This window comes from Colletotrichum destructivum, chromosome 3, assembly GCF_034447905.1.
Source record: "Colletotrichum destructivum chromosome 3, complete sequence".
Taxonomy (NCBI): Eukaryota; Fungi; Ascomycota; class Sordariomycetes; order Glomerellales; family Glomerellaceae; genus Colletotrichum; species Colletotrichum destructivum.
Genome location: NC_085898.1, coordinates 1,892,862 through 1,915,887, shown reverse-complemented (window position 1 = coordinate 1,915,887; position 23,026 = coordinate 1,892,862). Strand labels below are relative to the sequence as shown.

Below are 23,026 nucleotides of genomic sequence, written 5' to 3'. Positions count from 1 at the left end.
TGGCAGGCGTCACCCAGCCTTCCTGGCCCTTGCCTACCCAGGCAACATACTCCTGCAGCTAAATTTCAATCTACGCGCTGCGCGTCGTCTTTCTGAACCTCTACCTCGCGACCTACCCCCCGTTTGCGCCAGCACGAAGACCTTTCTGACTATCAATCTGCCAATCAGCACACAACCCTCTGTACCTCCCGGTAATTGGTAATCGCAACAGAATCGTGCTCTCAATCAGCCGCGACATAATACACAATGGCACCCGCTCAAGTTGTTGACGATGTCGACGGTAAGCTTCACAAACGAGCTTCGATGCGCGTCGTAAGCTAACCCTTCGCTAGTCGACATGGTACAGGAGGAGGACGAGGACCAGGAGCAGCGTCTCATAAACGAAGGTGCATGGCGCTCAATTCACAAGCTTCTGGCGTGTTCATTGACTAACATGGCGCTAGAGTACAAGACATGGAAGAAGAACAGTCCTTTTCTCTACGACATGATTCTCAGGTACGACTGGTTGTCAGTATTTACCCAAACACGACTGACAAACCCAATAGCACGGCTCTCGAATGGCCTACCCTTACCTCCCAATGGTTCCCTGACGTCAAGGAGCCTGAAGACAAGAACTACCGCATCCACAGACTTCTCCTCGGAACCCATACTTCCGAGGGCCTTCCCAACCACGTGCAGATCGCCGAAGTGAAGATCCCCAAATCCGTCGCCCCGAGCCCCGACGAGTATAACGAGGAGACAGGAGAGATTGGAGGCTATGGAAAGTCGTCGAACGGTCAGACGGCTGCCGTCGAGTTCAGCATCGTGCAGAAGATCGACCATCCTGGCGAGGTTAACAAGGCGCGTTATCAGCCTCAGAACCCCGACATAATCGCGACATTGTGCGTCGACGGCAAGGTCCTTATCTTTGACCGTACGAAGCACAGCCTGCAGCCCACTGGAAAAGTCAATGCCCAGGTCGAACTCATTGGCCACAAGCAGGAGGGATTTGGTCTGGCGTGGAACCCTCATGAGGAGGGCTGCCTTGCGTCTGGCAGTGAAGACACCACCGTGTGTCTATGGTTTGTCTTGTCCTCTTCCGCTCGACCGAAATTGTGATTCTAATGGAGCTTTAACAGGGATCTCAAGACTATCCAGAGCGGAAGCCACACGCTGAAGCCCGCCCGCAAGTACACACACCACACCCAGATCGTCAACGATGTGCAATATCATCCGATTGCGAAGAGCTTCATCGGAACCGTCTCGGACGACTTGACCATGCAGATCATCGACGTGCGTCAATCCGAGACCGCTCGTGCCGCTGTCACCGCTAAGCGTGGCCATATGGATGCCATCAACGCTCTGGCATTCAACCCTACATCGGAAGTACTCGTCGCAACAGCGTCCGCTGACAAGACTTTGGGCATATGGGACCTTCGCAACGTCAAGGAGAAGGTTCACACGCTAGAGGGACACAATGACGCAGTCACGTCTCTCTCGTGGCACCCGCAGGAAGCCGGCATCCTGGGCAGCGGCTCCTACGACAGAAGGGTTATATTCTGGGATCTCTCGCGTGTTGGAGAGGAACAGATGCCGGACGATCAAGAAGACGGCCCCCCGGAATTGTACGTTGATTAGGGGCTGGATTCGCAAGACACACGTTTGCTAACAAGGAACACAGGCTCTTTATGCACGGCGGGCACACCAACCACCTTGCAGACTTCAGCTGGAACCCCAACGAGCCTTGGCTCGTTTGCAGCGCCGCTGAGGACAATCTGCTCCAGATCTGGAAGGTTGCCGACTCCATCGTCGGCAAGGACGACGGCGATCTGCCGCTCGACGAGATCGACCGATAGGCAAGATGAAGTCTCAAGAATACTTGAGAGAAGTATCACTAGCCACGTTTGCCGATACCAGAGACTGAGTTGGGGAGGGGTGCGAAAATGGTGGGTGACAGGACTCGGCAAGAGATTGCGCTTTATACTTTGCTTTTTACTTTTCTTCTTTTCCTTTCGGCGTCTACGGTCATTTGTGGAGATGATATCGGATTCCCAACATGCTGCTGCCCTTTTAACGTTTCAAAGTTGCCTGCCTCCTCGCTGCATGCCTCGGTTCCTGAGTTGCCAGTTTCTTGTGATGTCTGCCCTGACGCTGACGACTGTTTGCGAAGCCCTTCCGGTTCAAGCTGCCTTGCTGGTTTCGGACTGATCCGTCAGCTACCGAATATCTCTGCTGTAGTCTTTGGGAATAAGAGACCACATTTAAAAAGAGACAGCACATATGTGCAATGAGCAGCACCCCCCCCCCCCCCGGGCCCGAAATGACTAAGAAGAATGACGAGCATGTTCGACGGTGAACAGAACGTTGTTGGTTACATAGTGACATAGCGGTTTTGCACGACGACTTGGCCTTTGTTTTGCCTAGTCCAGATTGAATTTCGTGAGACTCGAGATGGAGTCTCCAAAGAGCCCTCCGACGTTTAGGTCTGCCGGGCTGCCCGGAATCCGACATTGGCAAAATATTACACGTTGGTCAAATATATCGCGACTGTCAAGAGGCGTCTCGCCGCACTCGCTTCAGTAGGCAGCTGAGCGGAAGATTGAGACTGATGGAACCCAAAATATGCCGTCAAATAGTACTAAATTCGCATTTCAAGATGAGGAAGATTATCAAGCCAAAGCCCGCCCAGCCTGCCCTGGACCCTGTTTCACTCCCCGACTCCCACAACGCTGCCGCCCATCCAGCCGTATAGAAAACCATGTGTTTGTGTCGAGAGAGAAGAGACAGCGACAGAGAGAGAAATAGAGAGGAGGGGGTTGTACATGCCAAGCCAATCTGAAAGGGGAAGAACTAGTACGGGGGAGTTTTAATGGTCTGGAAGAAAAAAATTTGATGAGACAAGAAGGCCGATGAGAATGATTGGGAAGAGGGCAAACATTGATGAAAAAACATAGACACGACGTGGAAAAGACTCAAGAAAAAACGGAAATATTGAAAAGCAACACATCTCTCACACACAATGAAGGCCAGGTATACCCGTTACACTCCCTTCGCTATGCACTCCCCTTTTGGACCACCCAAAATCCGACCGTCCCGCAACCGCAACGTCCAAACCAAAGGCGAGGTCGGCCGTAATCAACAATCCTTAACTAGCCAGCCCTTTTATACTGACGCTTGTCAGGGAGAAAGCAAATTCCAACAGCGGTGTCCGTCCGTTCCGGTAGTGTAACACTCTTTTTGTCTTTCCAGCCTTGCAAACTTTTTACCCGCATCCCTTGGTATACCGACAACCAACCCCCATTTCCAAGTGATCTTCCAAAACCTAGACACCCCCTTCCGTTGAAAGCAAGCGTAAGTCCCGAAGGTAATTGCCAAAGGTCAATGCTCTATGTTCGTCTTGTTTCCGAAGTTCGTTCCGCAGAAATGAGGAGGAGCTGAAAACGATCCAAGGAAGCCGATGTAGCCCGCTTAGATTACCAAATTTCTAACTGGTCGTCACTATTTAAGCAGGAGACTTGCTTGGCGGCGCAGCTCCTCCGTTCTGACGGGCATCACCGCCGCTGACGGACAGACCACCGATGCCGCTGGAAAGGAACGCAAAAGGATCGTTCTCGTTTTGCGAGTAAAAGTTGTTCGAAGGACCGGCGGACGCGGGGCCATTGGAGGCCGACTGGAAGGCAGCCTCGGCAGCGCGGCTGTCAAAGGGGCCGGCGGAGTGGGATCCGGGAGCCGGTCCGAAGTGGGTGTTGAGAGAGGAAGGGTAGGGGGCAGCTCCGCCGCCACCGATCCCCGAGGGGAGAGCATAGGTGCTGGGCGGGCCGCCAAAGTGCTGGCCGCCGTAGCCGCCGCCGCCGGATGCGAAGCCGCCACCGGCCGAGGCGAAGGGCCCGGGTCCAGGGGTGCCGCTCATCGAGCCCTGGCTCATACTGTAGTTGGAGGGAGGGTCCATGGGGGAAGGGTAGCCACCAGAGTCAGCGACGACAGCGGCACCAGCACGGCTGGCGCCGCATCGCAGACAGCATACGTTCTTAGCAAAGTTGTGGTAACCGCAGACCTCGTTGCCGCACTTCCAATCTCCGGCGCGGAAGGGAACCACGCCACTTCCGCCCATGCGTCCGCCACCGTGTCCCATGTGTCCATGGTGGTGCTGAGAAGGCGGCATGATGGCCGGTGGGCCGTATCCGTATCCGTAGCCCATGTCGCCGGTAGGGCCGGCGCTCACAGCCGGGAACGAACAACGGAAGCAGGCAGTTCGTCGCTGGAAGTTGGAGAAGCCGCACGAAGGGCAAGTCCAGTCACCAGGGCGAGGACGGTTCTTGCTGGGCGGGAACGGTGTGAGAATCTCAGCAGCGCGGTCAAGAACACGGCTAGAAGACGGAGACACTTCGATCGCCTTCTCGTTAAGGGCACGGCCGTTCATGCACAGACTCTCAGCAGCCTAGAGTTTTTTTTAAAGCCGTCAGTTTGAAGACATTAAATGTCGTCGAGTTCTGTGGCGAGACCCGAATGACGGCTACTGGCCGTCGGCGGGTGATAGGGTACAAAACGACTGAATGAGAATTGCAAAACTCACCTCCTCGTGGGAAGAAAAGACAGCAAAACCGCTACCAGTGGGCTTGTGCTGCTCAGGGGTTCGCAGAGTCCAGAATGCAATAGGACGACCACCAAACTGGGTAAACCAGCTCTCGAGCTCGGATTGAGTAGTGTCGTGGGGCAGGCCCGACATGTGGAGGACCTTGCTGCGCTCCGACAAGAAAGCACGCACATCAGCGCGGGCATCCATGGGGCGCGTCAAGACGTCGGGGTGCTCGTGGGAGGGCTGCGACTTGCGAATCAGACCTCTCAGAACCCGGGCGAGGGTGACAGCCTCCTCCATGGCACGGCGAGGGGAAGCGGGAGCCAGTGCCTGAAGGTGGAAAGGCAGATTGTGCTTGATTGGAGCACTGGACTGGACCGGCTCCACCTCCAAGGCGGCACAGATATTGGACAGCATCGAAGGCCCAAAGGGCAACGATTCGGGGTGATGCTGCTGCCATCGCTGGTACTCGGTTCGCAAATCGAAAGTACGAGAGTGCTGGAGGTATGGAGGCAACACGACGGCCTTGTCCCGGGCCTCTCGGGGCAATTGGACGCGGAGATCCCAAGCATCGAGCGTGACAAAAACGAAGTCGAGGTTCTGCGAGGTCAGGTGTTCGTTGGCAAACGTGTCGAATCGGTTGATGGCATCGCGGAAGGTTCCGGCATTGCGGACGTGTTCCCAGGTCAGGGTCGTCAAGCTCGCTAAAATTTCAAGTGTTAGCTGGGAAATTTTCACGGCGTCATGGCGGAACCCGAAATTTGGGCATGGCGTGTGCGTGACGAGCAGATAATGAGGTCTCAAGCCTCGTGTGACGACTTACTGCACAAGGGTGTGATCGGAGTGTTGATGGGTTTGACAAGAACGCTCTCGCGGGTGATCTAAAGACAAGCTCAGTCAGCTCTGAGCAGGAAGACGAAGAGGGATCGCCAGCATGGTCCGAGCAGTAGAGGCCTGACATACCTCCTCAAGAGACTTCGCGTCAAGAAGGATCCAGCCCAGCTCGATAACCTCGGCGGAGTCCTTGGTGACGTAGACTCCATGCTCGTCGCAGGTGGTTGCGACGTGGATCACGACATAGCGATCGATGTTGAGCTGGTTACCAGCTTGGGGACCAGACATTTTGGCAGGATAACGACAATACGGCTGACGAAGAGCTGCACAATACGAATAATGGCGAAAGCGATGGCCGGGTAAAGACAAATAGATGATTCCGACACCTGTCTTCTTGCAACTGCGGGCAAGACAAGATGTTGCTGTACGTAGCGTTACGACTCGAACAAACGACGGATGCTCGGGAGAGGAGGGGGACGGAAGTGGTTCCCGGTAAGCTTCAGGAGAGGTGCCGAGCAAAGTGAAGTGCACAGCAAAAAAGACCGAAGCGGAAGATGCGGCAACAAGCAGGCAAGGGGAGAAAAGGAGACGAGGACGAAATTGACAGGTCCTCGTGTCGAAGTGCCTTTTGTCCTTGCAGCTCGGGAAGGGGAGAGGAGGAGGTGGGAGGGTTTCGGTAGGGGCAATGAGGAAGGAACCGAAAAGAGGGAAAAGGTGATGGAGAGGCAGGAGGGAAGTCGACGCAGACCACAGGAGAAGAAAATTGGTGTCGGCGTGGGACTTGGGAAAGTGCTCCGTAAGAGAGAGGTACCTGGTCCCCCCTCTTGAGTGCGGTACGAAGAGAAGTACCTTCCTTGCTGATGCTCTTTTGGGGGGGGGGAGGGGGTTCCAACTCGAGAAAAGATGCCAAAAGCCAGGTAGAGGTGAGTACCTACCTCTAACCTAGTGCCTTGCTTGCCTGACCAGTACCTGCTTCAACACATTTGCACCCACCCACAGACAATACCCACGCACATGCGCGCGCGCAAGAGCTGCTTGCTATTTGCTATTTAGCATTTGGCATGCTTGCTATCCAGCAGCTGGGTATCTGTTTGGTTCATGCAATTGGCTCCCTGCATCGCACCAGGCATGGCAAGGTCTGCTGCTGAGGTACATGGTAGGCAGGATATCATGTTGTCTACCAGTGTATGGTCCATTACCGGGACAATGTACAACTACTTATGAGAGGGTTCCGGTGTTCCCCTAATGTTTTCTCCTCTCGTGTGTGTGTGTGTGTGTGTGTGTGTGTATGGGATTGGGAGAGTATATAGTATCTTCCGAGAGCTAATTGATCATGAGGTAGACGGTATAATGGATGCATGTTCTGTTCTCATAGCAAGGTTAGAATTTCCCGTTGGTGCTAGCCTCTAGGCGGATACACTAGCAAGAGCTCTTAGCTCGCTGATGTGGCTTCCCTCTGGTACCTGATTAGGTGGAAGGTACTCCAGCGGAGGGGCCTCGGGTTCTGGTTCATTGCACACATGGCAGCGGCAGCCAGCCAGGACAGGACACCTCTAATGCAGCAAACACGGCCGCAGTCTCCGGCACAGCACTGACGTTCCGGTGCGCCGGGCACCAGTGAATACGCTTCAGTACCTCAGGCCTGGTATGACGAGACGAGCACGACACATGGAATTAAGGGACTAGAAGGGCCTCGTGTAAGAAGCTTGTGGTTCCTTAGTGCCGTACCGAGGACGTCGGCTCATGGGGGGGATGCACCTTCATGAGACGGGCGATGCTCAATCGCGGGCTGCATGCAATGGTTGGCGGTCTCTCGGAACCCAATCCATTGAAAGTCAATCCCTCGCCATCGTCATGGTTAGCACATCCTGTCGGTGTGATGTGGAGGAACACCAGGCCGGTTTTCAGGACCTTTACACTTCCCCCATTGCAGACCTGCCCTTCATTTTGGTGAAATCGAGACGGCAGAGATGTTCAAGAGAGCCTGGACAAAAGGCAAGATGAGAGTTGAGACAGCGAGCCATACACTTTCTGCTCGCTCGGCTTCCTGATCGCAGTCGTTGCGATGGCCACTGAGTTGATGCCAAATGTCTCGCACCCAGCCAGGCCAACTTCCTTCCACGTCACCTCACTGCATTGCCAGGGACCTCCACCAGTCGTATCAAAATTGTAATCCCGGCGAGTTATGTATCGTATGTCATGTAGGTATCTCATATGCACAGCAGGGCTCCAAAAAAGAAAGGCCCCACTCTTCGAGCACGGCGCCTCTTTGTGTTTCCCCTCGGAAGGGATCCCTTGGACATAGCCACGCTCTCTTGCATATCGGCTCCTTGCCGCCGTCGCCGAATGTTTGGGTCTTCCCTATCACCAAGGCACTCATTCCTCTCCTCTCCAATTCATCTCCTTCCCCCTCCGGCACGAACCATCCCCTTTCTGTCGTAACCCAGAGTGATGGGTACAGTAACAACAACGGGCGGCACTGCGCGTCCCAGTGGCGTGTCGACGTCGGTTACTCGTGCTGTATGCGCCCCTGGCACACGTTGGATGCGCCCATCGATGGGCTTGTCACAGCGGCTTCGCATGGGATCGCCCTTCAATCTCCAGTGTACCCATCCACCCAAGACTTGGTCTACGCAAGCACCGTGGCTACTGATACTGCGCCAACGGTGCAGATACCGGGATAGTAACGGTGCGTTGGCGTCGCCACTCCCAACATGCTGCCCCGAGGCCAGTCGGAAAAGCCAGGGGCGTCCTGTGTTGTGCCCTACCTTATTGCACAGATGCCTCCCAGACACCCAAAGTCTGAATGCTTCGCCCACACACACCATCAGCATCCACTTCCCGAGTGGCAGGCCCCGGATAAGCCGTCACGACATAAGTAGTCAAATTGGCATTGGATAGTCTGTGGGAGCCTGGCTTGGGAGTAGCTGGTGAACTGACAGATGAGAGCGCGGGATAGAGATGAGACACCTTTCGCGTTTGCGATCATGAGAGTTAGCAACCGTCGCCAACTGCCTAAGCATCCTTCAACGTACGCAGTTCGATGGGCTTTGCTGCCCATCAACAATACGGTTAACACAAGTCGGGCTGTCCACACCACACTAGCCATCAGTGGACGGCATCTCCTTGTTCCCACGTGGAGCTACCCGACTAACTTTCCGCAGAGCTTCTCCTACGACTCGAGGGAGGTGAAGTAGTCAAGAACATAGGCGGCCCTTCCCACCGGTCGCTGTGCGTTACTTTCCAGTAGACAATTTGTCAAACTGGAGCGAACGGTGCTAAATGCGCAGTCTTGCAGAAGACCATGGTTCCCCAGGTCGCCGTTGCAGAGCGAACGTTGAAGAAGCTCCACACAACCAGTCCTGACTTGCCGACTTAGGCGAGGCGTCATCTCGCTCCCACCGTATGATCAGTCCACATTGATGTCTCGCCCCCTACGGGTATCGTTTCTCTCTCCCTCTTTGGTCAACCCCCCCCCCCCCCCCCCCCCCCTTTCCAAAAGCGGTTTCCAAGCACCGGCGGCGGTGCGGCCTCGGTACCGGCTTATGAGCAAAGCATCGAAACAGCTCAGCGGAGGGGGTAGCTCTTTGGTGCTCTGTATCCGTACTTATCCATTACTTTGGATACCACGTTGCCGACCTTCGACCCTGTATCCCAATCCTTTACGAAGCTGTCCCAACTGGCTCGCCGCTTTTGTCTGGGTATCCAGACACCCAGAACGGGCTAACGATAAGTGCAAAGGGAATGTTGCCCCATGCCCCTTGGATGGGTCAGGCCATGGGCCAATCCATAGATTCAACGGCTCAGACTGGGATAGCCAACACGCTTCACAGAGCTCAAGCTTCGAGAAGTTCGGAAGTACTTTACAACCCGTACGTGTCTTACCAGTTTGCACCATTTCCGGTAGCCCGGTCTACGCCCCGAGAGCTAGCAAACATTGCTGGATCAACGCATTTCCGCCCCCCCCCCCGCCCCCTTTGAAGTGAGCCTAATCGCCAACCGCGAACGCAAACTGGGCAGATTATGCCGGCAGCGAGCAACTTCCCTTGGACACTTGCCAGCAGCATTTAGTTTGCACCATCTCACAAATTGGCCGGGAACAGAACAGAGTCCAGCTACGTATGTATGGCCTCGCATGCCTTGCATGGTCCGATAGCGCTGAAAGCTTTGTCGGCCATCACCCGTAATCTTTGCGCGAGGTCGTACATCAAACACTTAAAGGTTGGCATAAGCGCCACCGGATTTTGTTCTGTATCCGTACTCAAATGCGGCAATGCGCAACTACGTCTTGGTAATTAACCAGTTCAGCTGGTACTCGGGCTTGCTTGTCGACCTCATTTCCGCTGGGGCTGTGTTTTCCAGATTCCGATGCCCGTGTTCAAGGCCCTTGGTGCCCAACTCAAACCCTCAATCAACTCCCCGAGCTGCCGTGGCTTACATGCCCATCGTCATCAACACACTTCAACCGAAATGACCTCTATTTGACCGAGATTCCATCCAGTACGAGGTGGCATGGCTTTGTTACCCTGTTCGAACTCAGGAACAGAAGCTTCATGACAGATGCTCCTGCCGTTAGCGCAATATACTTGGAAGCTGACGGAACGGCTACACGTCTCGCTGTTTCAAGAGCTCCCTGCGAGGCAGCACCGCAGCGCTGTCCCCTGTCCAGATGGCAGGCTTGCTCTTGACAACCAGGCCAAGAACAGTATCATGTTGTCGATTGCAAAACTATTCTCCAAAACTTAGCACTCGTTATTCCTGAAATTCATATTCTGATCCTATCGTTCAGGTGCTTGGCCAGGCAAATGAACAATAGAAAACGTGTGCTTTGGCTTGGAAGTCTGGCGGGTTGGTCAGTTAGTTGCGGAACCTCCCTACGTAGGTAATCAAAACCGAGACTGTATTCAAACGATTGGGTATAAAACGCATAACGGCCACGTTCGTTGCTTTTAAGCCACAAAGGACCAAAGGCGGGATCGGGAGGTGCTCACAATCGAAGCGTCCTTGCAATGCAAATCTTGGGAACAGTGTCATTATCATTAATGTTTACCGCCGAGCCAAACGTATTGATCGGGCAAGATTAAGTACTGATGGTGGCACGGGCGAAGCCGACTTCCACCGCCGTAAGCATCGGACCTTGAAGAGCCCATCTTGGCAAGCAGGCGGCTGTTTGGAGAAGCATGGCTATTCCGGGAGATGCATCACTAGCAGCCCGTGGAATTGGCTCTGAGCCTGGGGTTGAAAGGCTGTGTGTCTCAGGCGCACGGCAGCGCCCATCGACGTCAACCCGAGCTTTACTGGGTACGGCATGAAAACATCCACACGGCGTCTAATCGAAACGGTCTGCGATAATTGCCGCGCTGCCATGTTGAAACTCGTACTGCTCACCCAATGAAGCGCCAAAGAGAATGCTGGGAACCTCGGGATTCAGATGTAAACAAGCGGAGTCAAGAGGCCTCATTGCTCAAATGTCAGACCCCGGACCGAGAGGGTTCGGTATTCATAAAGGATGAAACAGCACGTGCTGGTTACGTCATTCATCGGAAGACCATTCCGCGTCACGATGAGAATCAGCGGCAGACAGTGGCTGCGAGACTTACGTAGGACGAGGCGTTGGGGCGCACTGATAGTCTGACCCAAGCTGACGCATTTAAGGTTCTTTCCATTCGCCTCAGCTGCCATTGGTGTCAACCCCCTCTGCCTTCAAACAACAAACTCTTAATACCCTTGAATACACTCGATCGAATCAGTACTCTCGACCCCATCATCTCTTGGCTCCTCAAGCATCATCCTCGAATAACGCCGACTCGGAAAGACACATCAGATCATCAAAATGGGTGCCATCTCTGCAGTGTTTCTCATTCTTATCACCATCCTTGGTCCGTTTCCCCCAGCGAAAGAATACGGTTGACTACCTATGACCAAAAGCTAACATGCAGTCAGTCCCGCCCGTCGGTGTCTACGCCGTCGCCGGCTGTGGAATGGGTGAGTTGTTAACGACGGCGTCCCGGCCTCGGGCGCATGGTACTAACCAGACACGCAGATCTCCTTGTCAACATTTGCCTGACGATCCTGGGATACCTGCCGGGCCACATTCACGCCTTCTACATCGAATACGTATACTACGATCGCAAGGAACAGGCGCGGGAGGGCCGCATCATCACTGGTCACGCGCCAGGTGTTTACAGCGACAACGTGCAGAGCGGAGGCCATGGCTACGGAACGATTGCCCAGGGCACTGTATAAGTTGATAGACTACGAGTGGTCAAATTACGGAAGAGTGTTGGTTGCAACAAGAACGCGATGTTGCGCAGTTACGACAATGCGACGCAACAGCGAAGCCTATCTAAAAACGATAAAGACGAGATTAGCGTGTTGTGCTAGCGACGTACGACGACGCGGAACGTATATTGAACGACGGCTGTGGATGCATCATGATAGCCCAGAGTAATAAAGAAACACGAACACCACAGTAGAAACCTAACCAACTACGTGCGCGTGCCTGGCCCGTATGCAGATGAGGGCGCCGGATCGGAGTGCCAGCGCATCCGACCATGTCCCTCGTCGTTGACCCTTGCCACGTTGCGGAAGCTAACATGTGTTGATTCCATGTGAGATATGCAACAGCCCAGTAGGTCGATGGACGCGGTCCAGGTCGAAATGAGTAGGTTACGTCTTGGCTCTCCGGATGATGGTGGACAGCCACATCGGGAGGGCTGGATGGCCGGTGCCGTGTGGGTGGTTCATTGAGCCAACCTAAGCCAGGCTGCACGACGGCTGTCATCGGGTCCACATTGGCGGGAAGGGGTACAATAGTAGCACGGCGTCCTCCAGTCGTCTATATGAGCGTTCAATCTTCATACCGGGAAACTATGGACGCAATGACGAGGGATTGGTGACTGGTCACTTTTGGCTATGGCCCGGGCGCAAACAGCTTGGAGACACGCTTGGAGACACGGAGAACAGTCCTGTCAGCGGGCTGGTCGCTTGATGCCGAGAGGGGAACGGGAGGAGAGCGAAGGGCGGGGGACAGTGCGGCCGTTTCTCATTGTCTTCGTTTAACACGGTAAGCGACGTCGTCATTGGACGAGACTCAACAACAGCGACAGGGGTCGGCGTTGAACCACCCTTTGAACGGCAGCCACGACACTCGTGCAGCACGCACCTGCTCGTTCGCTGGTGCAGCGTGGCTCTAGCCTGCAATAGGTGGCCGACAAGTTGTCTTTTGGTGATTGTCTACCTGTTGCCTGCGTCCCTCTGCCTGCCTCTCTGCCTCTTGGTCCGGGTCTAGGTAACCTGCATCTAGCCTCTCCTGTCCACCGCCGCCTCCTGCCTCACTCATGCCTCCTCTCCTGCCACCTTCCCCGCCTATCGCTATCTATAACCGGATGCAACTTCACCCTAAGAGCTTTTACTAAAAACAACTTTACCCTGTTCTTTCTCACCCCCTTCCGTCTTCGAATCGATTTCCCTTCCCTACTCATCTAATTTGCAGTTCCTGCAAGGTTTTCCGGGGCGTGCGACGTTGTTCACGCACTTCTCGAGGCGATCCAGATTGCTTCCTCGAGAGATCCGCCATCACCCACTTGCACCTTGCACTCTCCCTACCGCCCGCTCACCCTTGCCTCCACTTCCGGACCGCCCATCGAGGAAGGAAGTGAAAGGCCTTCAGATCCAAAACGGACGACACGCACATCTGCTAAAACTGCCTGCATCTCCTCTCTCCCGCCCGCGAGCCACATCCTGGTCAAGGAACGGCACTCGACATAGATTTTCTTCTACTCACGCGAGAACCGACAAAGCTAAGCTGATCATGCCTCCGCACTCGTTCATCTAACACTTTTCTCCCCTACCCCATCTCGCCGCCGCACGACACTCGAACGTGAGCCTGCCCTTCTCAACTGCTGCCTCGACGGTTCATGCTGCCCTCGCCATCGAACACACACATATGCATAGCCCGTTCCACGAGCGGCGATCGTCAGCGAAGATGGGTCCAGACAAGGTTCCTTCCCAGGACCGGTTCGGTTCATCCCAAAGCCGACACCCCTCCACCTCAACTACTCGCGTAGGAGGTGTTCCCAGTGCCCCTCAATCCCCTTATTCACGCACGCCCAAAAGGAGGACGCAGGACTCATTGTCATTTTCATTCCCCCCGCTCTTCCAGCCCAACACATCGTCCACATCACTTGTTCCTTCGACGGCCGAGGGAAAGCCTATACCTCTGGACAACAATACCGCAGCACATCGTACTTCAGCCCTCCGCGAACTCAATAGCAACTACCCTTCTCGTCACCGCTATGCCAAGTCAACCGGTGCACAGAGCAGCACTTACTCTCAGCCCGTCATTGTGAGAACCTACTCTGGGTCACATACTCGCACCACAAGTACCAACCGCAGCAATGGCGTAGGCGTAGGCGGGCTCGGCCCTCAGACGGTCTCGCCCATTGCGAGCGGTCCCGCAGCTTCCGTGAGGCGCATCATAGCTCTTCGAACCCCATTCAGCGGAAGCAAGTCGACTCAGCATGTAGGTCTGAGCATGGCCAGAGGAATGGCAAAGCAGCGGCTGGAAGGCCAGGATGCCCTGGCCAAGCTCCCACCCGTCGAAGCGTACAGCTTCAAGAGCATGATGGCCAACATTGAGGCCCAGGAGGGAGAGAACGACATCAACGCCGACCTCGATCGTATCGCCGAGATATGTGCCCGGTCGCGATACTCCTTGAGCAACCAGTATGAGGTCCATGTTGCTCCTCACGGCTCCGGTGCGTCTTTTGTAAGCCACGCCTCGTCATCCAGGCGCCAGCGCCAAACTGCTGGTCCAACATTGGAGGCCGTCGTGTCGGACGACGAGCGCAAACAGAAGAAGAGGCGAAGTGGCGGCAGGAGAAGGAGCATAGCCATGGGTACGCTTGAAACCATTATGTCTTCAAGTCGGTCTTCTGAGGAAGACAAGTCAAAGAAGAAATCGGCCGCAGAGCTCACGGCTGAGGTACGGGGCAGAACAGCAAAAAAGTCTTCAGGCATCACTTCGCCGACTTCATCCGTAAGTGAAGGCGAGGGGCAATCGAGGAAATCTCGGAAGGACCAGCCTCCGCCGCTTGTGAGGCGAAAGTCGTCCTCATTCGCCACGGCCATGTTGGAGAGCACACGCCAGAACTTGACGACCAACACTACCTCACCGCGGAGCTCGGCCACGGGATTGGTCAGCAAACCGGCTCTACCAAAAACCTCGACCAGTCATCTCGAGGTCCGAACTGATGTCGAGGAAGGCGTAGCACATCACCATTATCAGGCACCCAAGGCTTCGGATCAAGGACCCCGGTCCGATGCTCTTGAGCCTCAAGACCCCAAAACGCTATCCCAGCCCGATCAGACGATGACGCCGACGGGGCTCCTTGGTGGCCTGACCGGTTGGGTGCCGTGGAGGCTGCCACCTATTGTGGGACTAGGCTCAGCCTCTGCTCAAGGCGGCGTTTCGAGGAGCCATGCCGAGGGGAGCTTGCGGGATTTGCTAAAAACGACTGATATCAAGAGCAAAGGGAAGACCATCGAGGGCCATTCCTAAGACTTGGAGGCGGTGACCAACATCACAAGATCGGCAGGAAGGCAAATTCGCTGGGGATGCCTGCATATTGACAAATGCATCTATGAAGGATAGCTTATTTGGCTCGATCGCAGCAACTGCCGGTGTCTACAACAGCACAGTGCCAAAACACGCCGGTTTCTGATACTCATACAAAAGGGAAGGCTATACTTAAAAAATAACCCGGAGACGCGAAGACAACGCGAAAAATCCGGCTCGACGCCTGCAAGCAGGACAACTCACGATCTAATGAAACGATTTCCTCAACGATGATCTACGACGAACAAGGAATGAGGGGGCATACCATAAAATGCATTCAGGTGGATGGAGAAACAGCGGGTAAATTCAATTGTCTTTTTTACCAATAATGGCGCTCAAACATTGTGCAAGCTACCGTCATTCTCAGTATTGGTCACAAATGCTTGTCCCACTCTTGAGAGCTTGACTCCTACGTTCCCGAACAGCTGTGAGGAGCGAATACTGCCCAGCAACACGGGGGAGTCGCACGCTTGCCCCTGCGTCTGAGGCTTCCAGGCGCGATCGAGAGAATCACGAGTCTCTCGCTGTCCGAGCCACAACGGCCCCCTTGGACGGCCAATTCAATGTAAACCAACACACGTCAAGGTGGAAAACTGATTGTCGGGTCGTTCTGTTCCCGATAAAGCGAGGGGGTAGCGTCGCGAGACTGGTTGCCTCCCCCTTCCCAATTTATAGGTGTATGTCAAAGGTATTCTTTGGGTAACGCACTTAGTAACCCCATCTCCATCGAACCCAGGCGAAGGCCGATTGGTATGAATGGCTAGGAACGAATACGACAATTCGCAGCGTGGATGCAACGAAGGGATACGATCAAGTCGCGTCGTTATCATCTTGTGATATATTCCTCAGATCGGACCCCGTTTAGTCTGGGTCTATACCGTACAATGCCTGATCATCACCGGATGCAACTTTGCTCAGCCATTCCTGCTGCCCTCGCGATGGTTGATTGAAGGCAACCGCATGTCGACTGCTGCTGACAAGCATTCCTTCCTTTGTCGCTCTCTCTCTCTCTCTCTCTCTCTCTCTCTCTCTCTCTCTCTCTCTCTCTCTCTCTCTCTCTCTCTGCCCATCGCGAGTAACGTTTAAGTGTTATCAGAAGAAGCCATGCTCGCGGTCCCCCGAGCTTGGAAGCCTAAATATCCCTGTTCTCATTCAGCCCGTTAAAACCTTTAGAAAATTCCCCAACGCCTTGCCAACGCAAACAATGCAAGTGTGTGTGTGAAAAAAGAAGGACGATGATTTCTCTCGGTCCGCCCACAACAGCAAATCCGAAACCTGGAGGGGGCAACGTGAAATTTGGCATCCTGGGGGCCAGCTCAACGTCGTCAAGTCTTCTAGGCCTTCGAACGCTCTGCAGGAACCACCGGCCTCCCCTCCACATGGACTCTCTTAGCGTCGCCGCGGTCATCGTGAGCTTCGGGTTCTCTCTTGCGATCTCGGGATTTGTTGTCCTTCGCCGACGACGCCGCGCGCCGCGCCTCTTTCTCCTTACGCTCGTTCTCGCGCCGCAGCGCCTTGGACTCGAATTCGTGCCAGTCGCCATCTAATTCGGCAAGTCTATGCAACTGATTAGCGGATGCGCTTCCCAAGGAAAAGGGGGGCGAAGTAGAAGGGTTCGATCGAATGGGGAAACTCACTCTATAGCCTGTCGAGGAGGAGGGTCTTCGGTGGTGAAGTATTCATCAGCCAGAACATCGGCAGCCGATGGTCTTTTGGCGGGGTCGTAGCGGAACATGGCAGCCAACAGTCGGTACGCTGCGGCCGGAATCTTGTCCTGGTATTTGGAAGGGAAAGTGTTTGCCCGCCGGTACCCAGGACGCAGCAGCTCAAACCACGGCATATCGATCAGTCCCGGCCATTCCGCCTTGTTCGGAGTGCCCATCACGGCGTAGATCTTGTCCAATTGGTTGATCTCGCTACCGTCGCCTGGAAAGATGGCATGACGAGTGAATATCTCCACCATGACGCAGGCGGCGCTCCAGACATCGCAAGCAGGACCGTACTGAGTCTCGCCAAGCAGCAGCTCGGGCGACCGGTACCAAATCGTGATAACTCGGTTGGTGTAATCCAGTTGATGTCTCTTGGCATAGAAGCGTGCCAGGCCGAAGTCTGCCAATTTGAGAACACCGTCGCTACTGACAAGAATGTTTGCAGCTTTGATGTCTCGATGGAGAACACCCCTCTTGTGCAAGTAGTCGAGGCCGTCGAAAAGTTGCATTGCCATATGCTTCTTTTGGGCCGCATCTAGCGTGAAGGACGGATGGTTCAGAATTCCCGTTAAGTCGTGGGACAAGTACTCAAAAACCATAAAGCAGTCGTTTCTCTCGACCATGACCTCCTGAAGCTGGACGATGTTGGTGTGGCGGAGCGATTGAAGCAACTTGATCTCTCGAACCGCCGTAACGGGAAAACCGTCTCTTTCGCCTTCCATGCGGATGCGCTTCAGAGCCACCAGCCCCTTTGTGTAGACGTGCAAGGCCTTGAAAACTTTTCCGTACGTGCCGGAGCCAACAACAGATTCGTTGCCGGGCTTCCGGAAGTAGACCGATTCTGACTTGATTAAATCGTCGGGCAGCTTTGGTCCTGGCTTCAGGCGTCTCATGGTCTTCCTGATTTTTCGCGTTCTCGGAGCCGGCGGCTGTCGCGGGCCTGGAGGAGGTTGTCGCGGCTCCTGGCGAGCTCTGGCCGAAGCGGGTTCAGTTGGGGCGCCCCGAAGAACGTCCCTGTCAAGTCCTTTGTCCTTCTCCCGAGCCTTGTCCCGAGCCCTGTCTCGGTCACGGTCGCGGTCCCGGTCACGATCACGATCTCGATTCCTGTCTCGGTCTCGTTCCCGTTCCCGTTCTCGTTCCCGGTCACGGTCACGATCCCCATCCTTGGATTCACGATGTTGGGAAGTATCCCGCTTAGAAGGGGCGGCGTTGAACTTCTGAGATATCTCAGGCTTAGGTGCCGTCGGAGCGGGCTTTGCAGATGCCTTAAACGCAAAGCTGAACTTCGACGACGACGATGACGACTGAGTGGCCGGACCAGACGGAGGGGCCCTGTTCTGATGTGGTGCATTGCTCTCGCTAGCCTTGTCGGACGGTGTAACGTCCTCAACTTGCAAATCTTTTGAGGGGCGGAACGGGTTCTCGCCCTTGTCTGCATGTTCGCCAGCATCCGATTTGTTGCCTTGGACGGGAGTGGTCGACCGCTGAGACTTGGTATCATCCAGCTGCCGAGAGCCGGCGCTGGAAGCATTGGATGTCCATTGTGCAGTACTTTTGAAGCTATTTCCTCTGTAGCCACCTCGACCCTGGCCGAACTGGGCTCCTCGGAACGTGGTGCCACTACGGTAGTTACCGCGGAAGCTCCCTTGAGGATACTGTTGCATTGGTCCTGTTGGAGCGGACGGTGGTGGTGAATAGGATGGATTTGGTGTATAGGAGCCGGACGGTCCTGTTGGAGGACCGTAGTTGGATTGTGGATACTGCGGGGGGTATTGGCTGGATGATGGTAAGCAAAGAGTCTGATGATGAATTAACGGAACGGCGGGCGACGTACTGTGTTGGGGAGAACTGCTGAGACCCCCAATTTCCCCTGCTACCGCCGTACGGCGACTGGTTCGGGGACGCGTTGAAGGAATTTGGAGTTGGTTGCGGGGACTGGGAAAATTGTCGTGGGTCGCTGTACTGCCGGCCGTGGGACAATGCAGGGGGTATTTGAGACGCAAAGCTCTCCCGGTGGTTCCCTCTACCGCTCATGCTGACCTCCACGCTGTTGGCACCGGATGAAGGTTGAGACTTTGGAGGGGCTTGGGAATCGTCGCCTTGTGGAGCCCGTCTGCCTGATCCCCTACTAAGGGACCTGGACGAGGCGCCGGACTGGGACGGCTTGTAGTGCGGGTGGTCTTTGGAGCTGCGACGCGGCGATGCCAGACGATGGCCACCTCTCGCGGATGTTGAGGACTGTCTGGCGGGGGACCGTTGTCGATGGGGGAGGGGAGATCGATCCCGCCTTCGGCCAGACGACTGCTCGCGGCGGTGTGTTGGGGAATGATCACGACGGTCCCGTCTCCTCTCCTTATTGGGCGACCGCGACCTACTTCGATTACTCCGACGAGTTCTTTCCTTGTGTTTCGATCGGTATTCGCGGCGATCGGGAGTAGGTGATCTTCGGGATGGGTAAGGAGAGCCTCGTGAACTCCGACCAGCCTCTCCAGGGGGTACTACCTCCTTGTGGTCACGACGCGGGCTGATGTCCCGTCTGACCTTTTTTCCGTCTGCGCCAGACCTGTCGAAACTTCGACTTCTTGCTCGCTTCGAGGATGGTGATGTAGGGCCGTCGCCTCGAGTAAATCCCCGGCTACGGTCTCGATAGTGCTTAGCTCGGGTGTCGCGCCGCGAATCACCAGCGACCCTGCCACGAGATCGATCACGAGACTCTTCCCGGTACTTATTGCGACGGATAGACGAAGGTGATGTTGGATGGGGTCGGTCTCTGCTACGGTCGCGTGGTCTGTGGTGGTTTCGGCCAGAAGGCTGTAACTTGTCGAGGGGAGGGTCGCGAGGTTTGCTGTCTGGCACTCTGTCGGCTTCCCGAGGTCCACGTGGGGGAGGCGAGGGAGATCTGCGGGAGCGTATCACTTCTCGACCAGCTCTGCCTCGGTCTCTGCGCTCATCGCCTGGTCTGCGGTCGTCTCTCATGGCGACATGTCGAGGGCGGTTGCGGTGGTAGGACTCCATTACTGCAGCCGATTCGATTTGAGTTTTTAGATGCAAGCACGTTGCCAGCCGAGGTTTTGCCGATAACGCGACAGTTCAGCCTGGTAAGCCCGATATGCAGTTGCCGAGGCGTCGAAGTTCGCGCAGGACCACCCCACGCCAAAACAACCGCTGCCGGTGAGAGAAAAAATAGATCCCGCGAGAGTTGCAGGTGCATAGTTTCGCTCCTGAGAATAGAGCAGCCCTTAATGCCTGGCAACTCGTATGGGTCGTCGTGGGTTTCCGAGGAGTTGGCGGTTTTCTGAGGCGAATTGCACACAGTGGCCGAGGCGGTATCCCAAACGCACCAGAACCGCCGAATCAGCTGGGCCGATGAATCAGGTCGAAGTCCCCCGCCGCAGTGGTGCGCTTGCAGAACCACAGCAATATCTCCATCTCTGTCCCATTCCCAGAACAGACTGTTCGTCAACCAACCCAACATCCAATCCTTTTTCCAAGTCAGAAGCAGCGGCATTAGACCGCGACCCCATGTAAACTATATGCCCTTCCCCCCTCGCCCCCTCCTCTCTCTGCCATCGCTCATGCACGTGAACATAAGAGCAGGCAACAGGGTCACTATGTACGAATTATGTCCCGGTAACCAATAGTTGCACACCCTTGTGCGCCAAACTCACGCTTGGCGCACGATGATCAGCGAGTCTGAGTTCCGGGTATCTGAGCTCAGGCTACAGAGTCGTATGCCCAAAAGTACAGATCGATCGGAATGGTCAAGAACACGAGTACGCCAAAGTCTCAATGGCAGTGCCGAGTGGCAAGTCGAAGCCTCGGTGACGATCAACGACTAGCGGCCAAGGCCGGACTTGTCGCATGTAAGAGGACTGTGATGGCGGCATTGATGATGGTTCTCGAATCGCCTCCTTGCCACACTGATCGCGCTCGTTCAGCAACGAGCCGCGTGGCTGGCCAACATTTCGGTGGGAAACCCCCCATGAGAGCCTTCCTTCAGCAAAACCCTTGACCAGCTAAGGGAACAAGCATCATAGGTATCGGCAAGGCTCGATGTACGATGCGCCATGTGTTCCGCCGATATGGTTGCTCCGAACATCTTATCCTTTTGTGGGGAGTCGAGGAGAATCCGGAATGGCTACGATGTAGGTAGCGTGGTGTCGATGGCTAAACATCGTTATCGTTTCGGGCTGGCGTTTGCTCAGGGCGGCTGCCCATATCCATCATCGTCGGCCACGTGGCTTCGCAATAGTATCAAGGACACAGCATCGATACAGTCAAAGCTGCCCCCGATTTTGGCTGAACACCGCCTCATGCAACCCAATCATTTGCTGCGTTGAGAGATCGCCTTTTGCGAGCGCCAGATATCGCCATTGCGTAAATGGGATCCCCGAGCAACCCGGTGGTGCATATTCCTCCCTCCTTTTGCCAGAATAACCGTCGAAAATAGTTCAAGTCATTATTCGCCTCTTCCTGTAGTCTGACTTGCCCGGCCGCGCGCCGATGCGCAATTGTTGAGGTTGGTTAGTCGTTAGTGATTGAGGTTGCATATGTATGACCGAATGTCGTGGATCGAAAGGGAAAACCTTGTTCGAGAGGAGCGCGGCTGGGTCACGTGACGGCTATTCTTCGGCTTCGAAGGCACGCTGTCTTCACACTGTTCCGAACACGGTACAACGGGTTGCTGAGCTGCATGATGACCTATATGGTCAACGACACAATATTCGAATTGGCTCGCCAAAATAGTAAATATTGGTGTGTGTATACTTTTCTTGTTTCTGGAGGCTTTATTGTCTTTGGGCGTCTGCCGGGGCTACTTTGTCCGCTTGCTGTATAACTTTACCACTCTCGTAGGGGGCGATCTAAAGAGTTCATCTACAGGCCCTACAAGTAGCCCACAAGTCGTATTAAGTACCTACAATTCTAATCGCAGTTGCAAACTCTTACATGTAGGACGACGCTTTCCTATGTATGATGATTAGGTGTCACCCGAGACATCTGCACGGGGTTTCTGTCATTACATAATCAATTTTCTTTCAGTGTAGTCTTCCAGAACTCGCCAAGTGAGTCAATTACTACTGCAGCAGTGACCGACTAGACTAACACAGGATGGCTTTTGGCCACAGAGTGAGCTGTCAGGTTTGGCTGGATTCCTAGTATTCTGCTCATTTCCTGATTGCGGCTCGACAAGGGGGAAGGGTCCGCGGAATGTGGTCCCGAGCAAGCTCTTGTTAGAGCCTGACCCGACTAGGAATCAATGTAGCTCTGAGCTATGACAGTTAAGCTCTGGAGCGTTGCCAGTGACAACCAGGAATGTGTGAATGACCACACTATGCTCTCTCATGACCTTGGCCTCTAATCCGTCGAAGTCTTGGCAAACACCACAGCTTCATTGGTAGAACAACCCAATGTCCGGTTCAGTCTAAGGTAATCCAAGATCAGTTCTGAAGATCGTTGCCTTATCAACGCCGGTCAACTTCTTCCCTGGAAACCAAAATGATTCCAACTTCTGGAACAACGTGTGGTCTGGTATTCCAAGGAGACCAGCAACGACGGGTGCTAGCGAGAGGTTAATGCAATTACGTCTGGTTTTCACGCTCTGCGCTCTGGGTGTTCCCATAGCATGGGACTCGACGGCTGGGAAGTTAGAGGCTTCATTCGTGATCACAATCCTCCAAGTGACAATGGTGAGACGCGTTGTGGAGTTCCCATAAATTTGTCTCCGGAATACCAATTGAATACTACAATATGTCGCTATGCAGACTCTACAATTGGATCTAGGCACTATGTCTATGTGGTGCAGCTGCAGCAGAGCCCATGTGAGAAATCGGGCCGACAGGCTAACCCCGGAGATTGGGTCTGGAGAAGTTGGGCAGAGCCTCCAGCGAAGCACTTCGATAAGGCCCGATGGCCAATGTGCCTAAGACGAGAGTCGATAGATGCGGAGATGGTCCGTCGAGGCTGGGGGCTAGCCTATTGCATCCGGACGCGCTGGTTTCTTGCTGTCATCCTCTGATGCTGACATCCTTTGATGCTGTCAACCCTTCTTCGATGTTTCTAACTCGCTCGGCCGGTCTCACAGTGAAGGGTTGAATCTCGTGGACCAACTCCGGAATGCCAGTGACCGGCGCCCGGACAACGAGAGTTTGAGAAGATCAACATGCCCAGTGATGTAACTGATCGTCGGCTTACGGGTGGTTCCAGACGCATTCGTAGACACTTACATGATGTTGGCCTGGAAAGCGAGGGGCAGCGGCTAACTTGGGGAAGCCTAGCTGTGGCGGTTGCTGTGGCTGGTCTTTTATACCC

At 54.7% G+C, this 23,026-nt stretch overlaps 5 protein-coding genes across 5 annotated transcripts; 3 read left to right on the top strand and 2 right to left on the bottom strand.

Moving 5' to 3' along the window:
- Positions 1-84: 84 nt before the first annotated feature.
- Positions 85-2,132, top strand: CDEST_04669 (Putative histone-binding protein RBBP4). The gene is made up of 6 exons (XM_062920828.1): positions 85-280; positions 333-386; positions 444-495; positions 546-1,061; positions 1,119-1,604; positions 1,661-2,132. The coding sequence occupies exons 1-6, from the start codon at positions 247-249 to the stop codon at positions 1,833-1,835; spliced, it is 1,317 nt and encodes a 438-aa protein (XP_062776879.1). The 5' UTR covers positions 85-246; the 3' UTR covers positions 1,836-2,132.
- Positions 2,133-2,609: 477 nt separating this feature from the next.
- On the bottom strand, positions 2,610-6,624 carry CDEST_04668 (Putative RNA recognition motif domain, Zinc finger, RanBP2-type, ribonuclease H-like superfamily). The gene is made up of 5 exons (XM_062920827.1): positions 6,383-6,624; positions 5,519-6,254; positions 5,379-5,436; positions 4,553-5,259; positions 2,610-4,417 (listed from the first exon to the last, which is right to left on the bottom strand). Exons 1-5 carry the CDS (start codon positions 6,403-6,405, stop codon positions 3,482-3,484), a joined length of 2,460 nt encoding a protein of 819 aa, XP_062776878.1. The 5' UTR covers positions 6,406-6,624; the 3' UTR covers positions 2,610-3,481.
- Positions 6,625-11,047: 4,423 nt separating this feature from the next.
- On the top strand, positions 11,048-11,873 carry CDEST_04667 (Putative proteolipid membrane potential modulator). The gene is made up of 3 exons (XM_062920826.1): positions 11,048-11,268; positions 11,333-11,374; positions 11,433-11,873. Exons 1-3 carry the CDS (start codon positions 11,223-11,225, stop codon positions 11,633-11,635), a joined length of 291 nt encoding a protein of 96 aa, XP_062776877.1. The 5' UTR covers positions 11,048-11,222; the 3' UTR covers positions 11,636-11,873.
- Positions 11,874-12,761: 888 nt separating this feature from the next.
- On the top strand, positions 12,762-14,956 carry CDEST_04666 (uncharacterized protein). Its single transcript, XM_062920825.1, has one exon. It carries the CDS (start codon positions 13,338-13,340, stop codon positions 14,949-14,951), a length of 1,614 nt encoding a protein of 537 aa, XP_062776876.1. The 5' UTR covers positions 12,762-13,337; the 3' UTR covers positions 14,952-14,956.
- Position 14,957: 1 nt separating this feature from the next.
- On the bottom strand, positions 14,958-21,255 carry CDEST_04665 (Putative serine/threonine-protein kinase, active). Its single transcript, XM_062920824.1, has 3 exons — positions 18,552-21,255; positions 16,646-18,493; positions 14,958-16,565 (listed from the first exon to the last, which is right to left on the bottom strand). The coding sequence occupies exons 1-3, from the start codon at positions 19,730-19,732 to the stop codon at positions 16,343-16,345; spliced, it is 3,252 nt and encodes a 1,083-aa protein (XP_062776875.1). The 5' UTR covers positions 19,733-21,255; the 3' UTR covers positions 14,958-16,342.
- Positions 21,256-23,026: the final 1,771 nt, after the last annotated feature.

Excerpts from the sequence above, each read along its gene's own strand:
- CDEST_04665 (XM_062920824.1), bottom strand. The coding sequence starts at position 19,732 with ATGGAGTCCTACCACCGCAACCGCCCTCGACATGTCGCCATGAGAGAC. Across the intron at positions 18,494-18,551 it reads CAGCAGTTCTCCCCAACACA|CCAATACCCCCCGCAGTATC; the intron begins GTACGTCGCCCG and ends ACCATCATCCAG. Across the intron at positions 16,566-16,645 it reads CCTCCTCGACAGGCTATAGA|ACTTGCCGAATTAGATGGCG; the intron begins GTGAGTTTCCCC and ends TCAGTTGCATAG.
- CDEST_04668 (XM_062920827.1), bottom strand. The coding sequence starts at position 6,405 with ATGTGCGTGGGTATTGTCTGTGG. Across the intron at positions 6,255-6,382 it reads TGCGTGGGTATTGTCTGTGG|AGCATCAGCAAGGAAGGTAC; the intron begins GTGGGTGCAAAT and ends CCCCCCCAAAAG. Across the intron at positions 4,418-4,552 it reads TCTTTTCTTCCCACGAGGAG|GCTGCTGAGAGTCTGTGCAT; the intron begins GTGAGTTTTGCA and ends AAAAAACTCTAG.
- CDEST_04669 (XM_062920828.1), top strand. The coding sequence starts at position 247 with ATGGCACCCGCTCAAGTTGTTGACGATGTCGACG. Across the intron at positions 281-332 it reads AGTTGTTGACGATGTCGACG|TCGACATGGTACAGGAGGAG; the intron begins GTAAGCTTCACA and ends ACCCTTCGCTAG. Across the intron at positions 496-545 it reads CTCTACGACATGATTCTCAG|CACGGCTCTCGAATGGCCTA; the intron begins GTACGACTGGTT and ends CAAACCCAATAG.
- CDEST_04667 (XM_062920826.1), top strand. The coding sequence starts at position 11,223 with ATGGGTGCCATCTCTGCAGTGTTTCTCATTCTTATCACCATCCTTG. Across the intron at positions 11,269-11,332 it reads CATTCTTATCACCATCCTTG|TCCCGCCCGTCGGTGTCTAC; the intron begins GTCCGTTTCCCC and ends ACATGCAGTCAG. Across the intron at positions 11,375-11,432 it reads CGTCGCCGGCTGTGGAATGG|ATCTCCTTGTCAACATTTGC; the intron begins GTGAGTTGTTAA and ends CCAGACACGCAG.
- CDEST_04666 (XM_062920825.1), top strand. The coding sequence starts at position 13,338 with ATGCATAGCCCGTTCCACGAGCGGCGATCGTCAGCGAAGATGGGTCCA.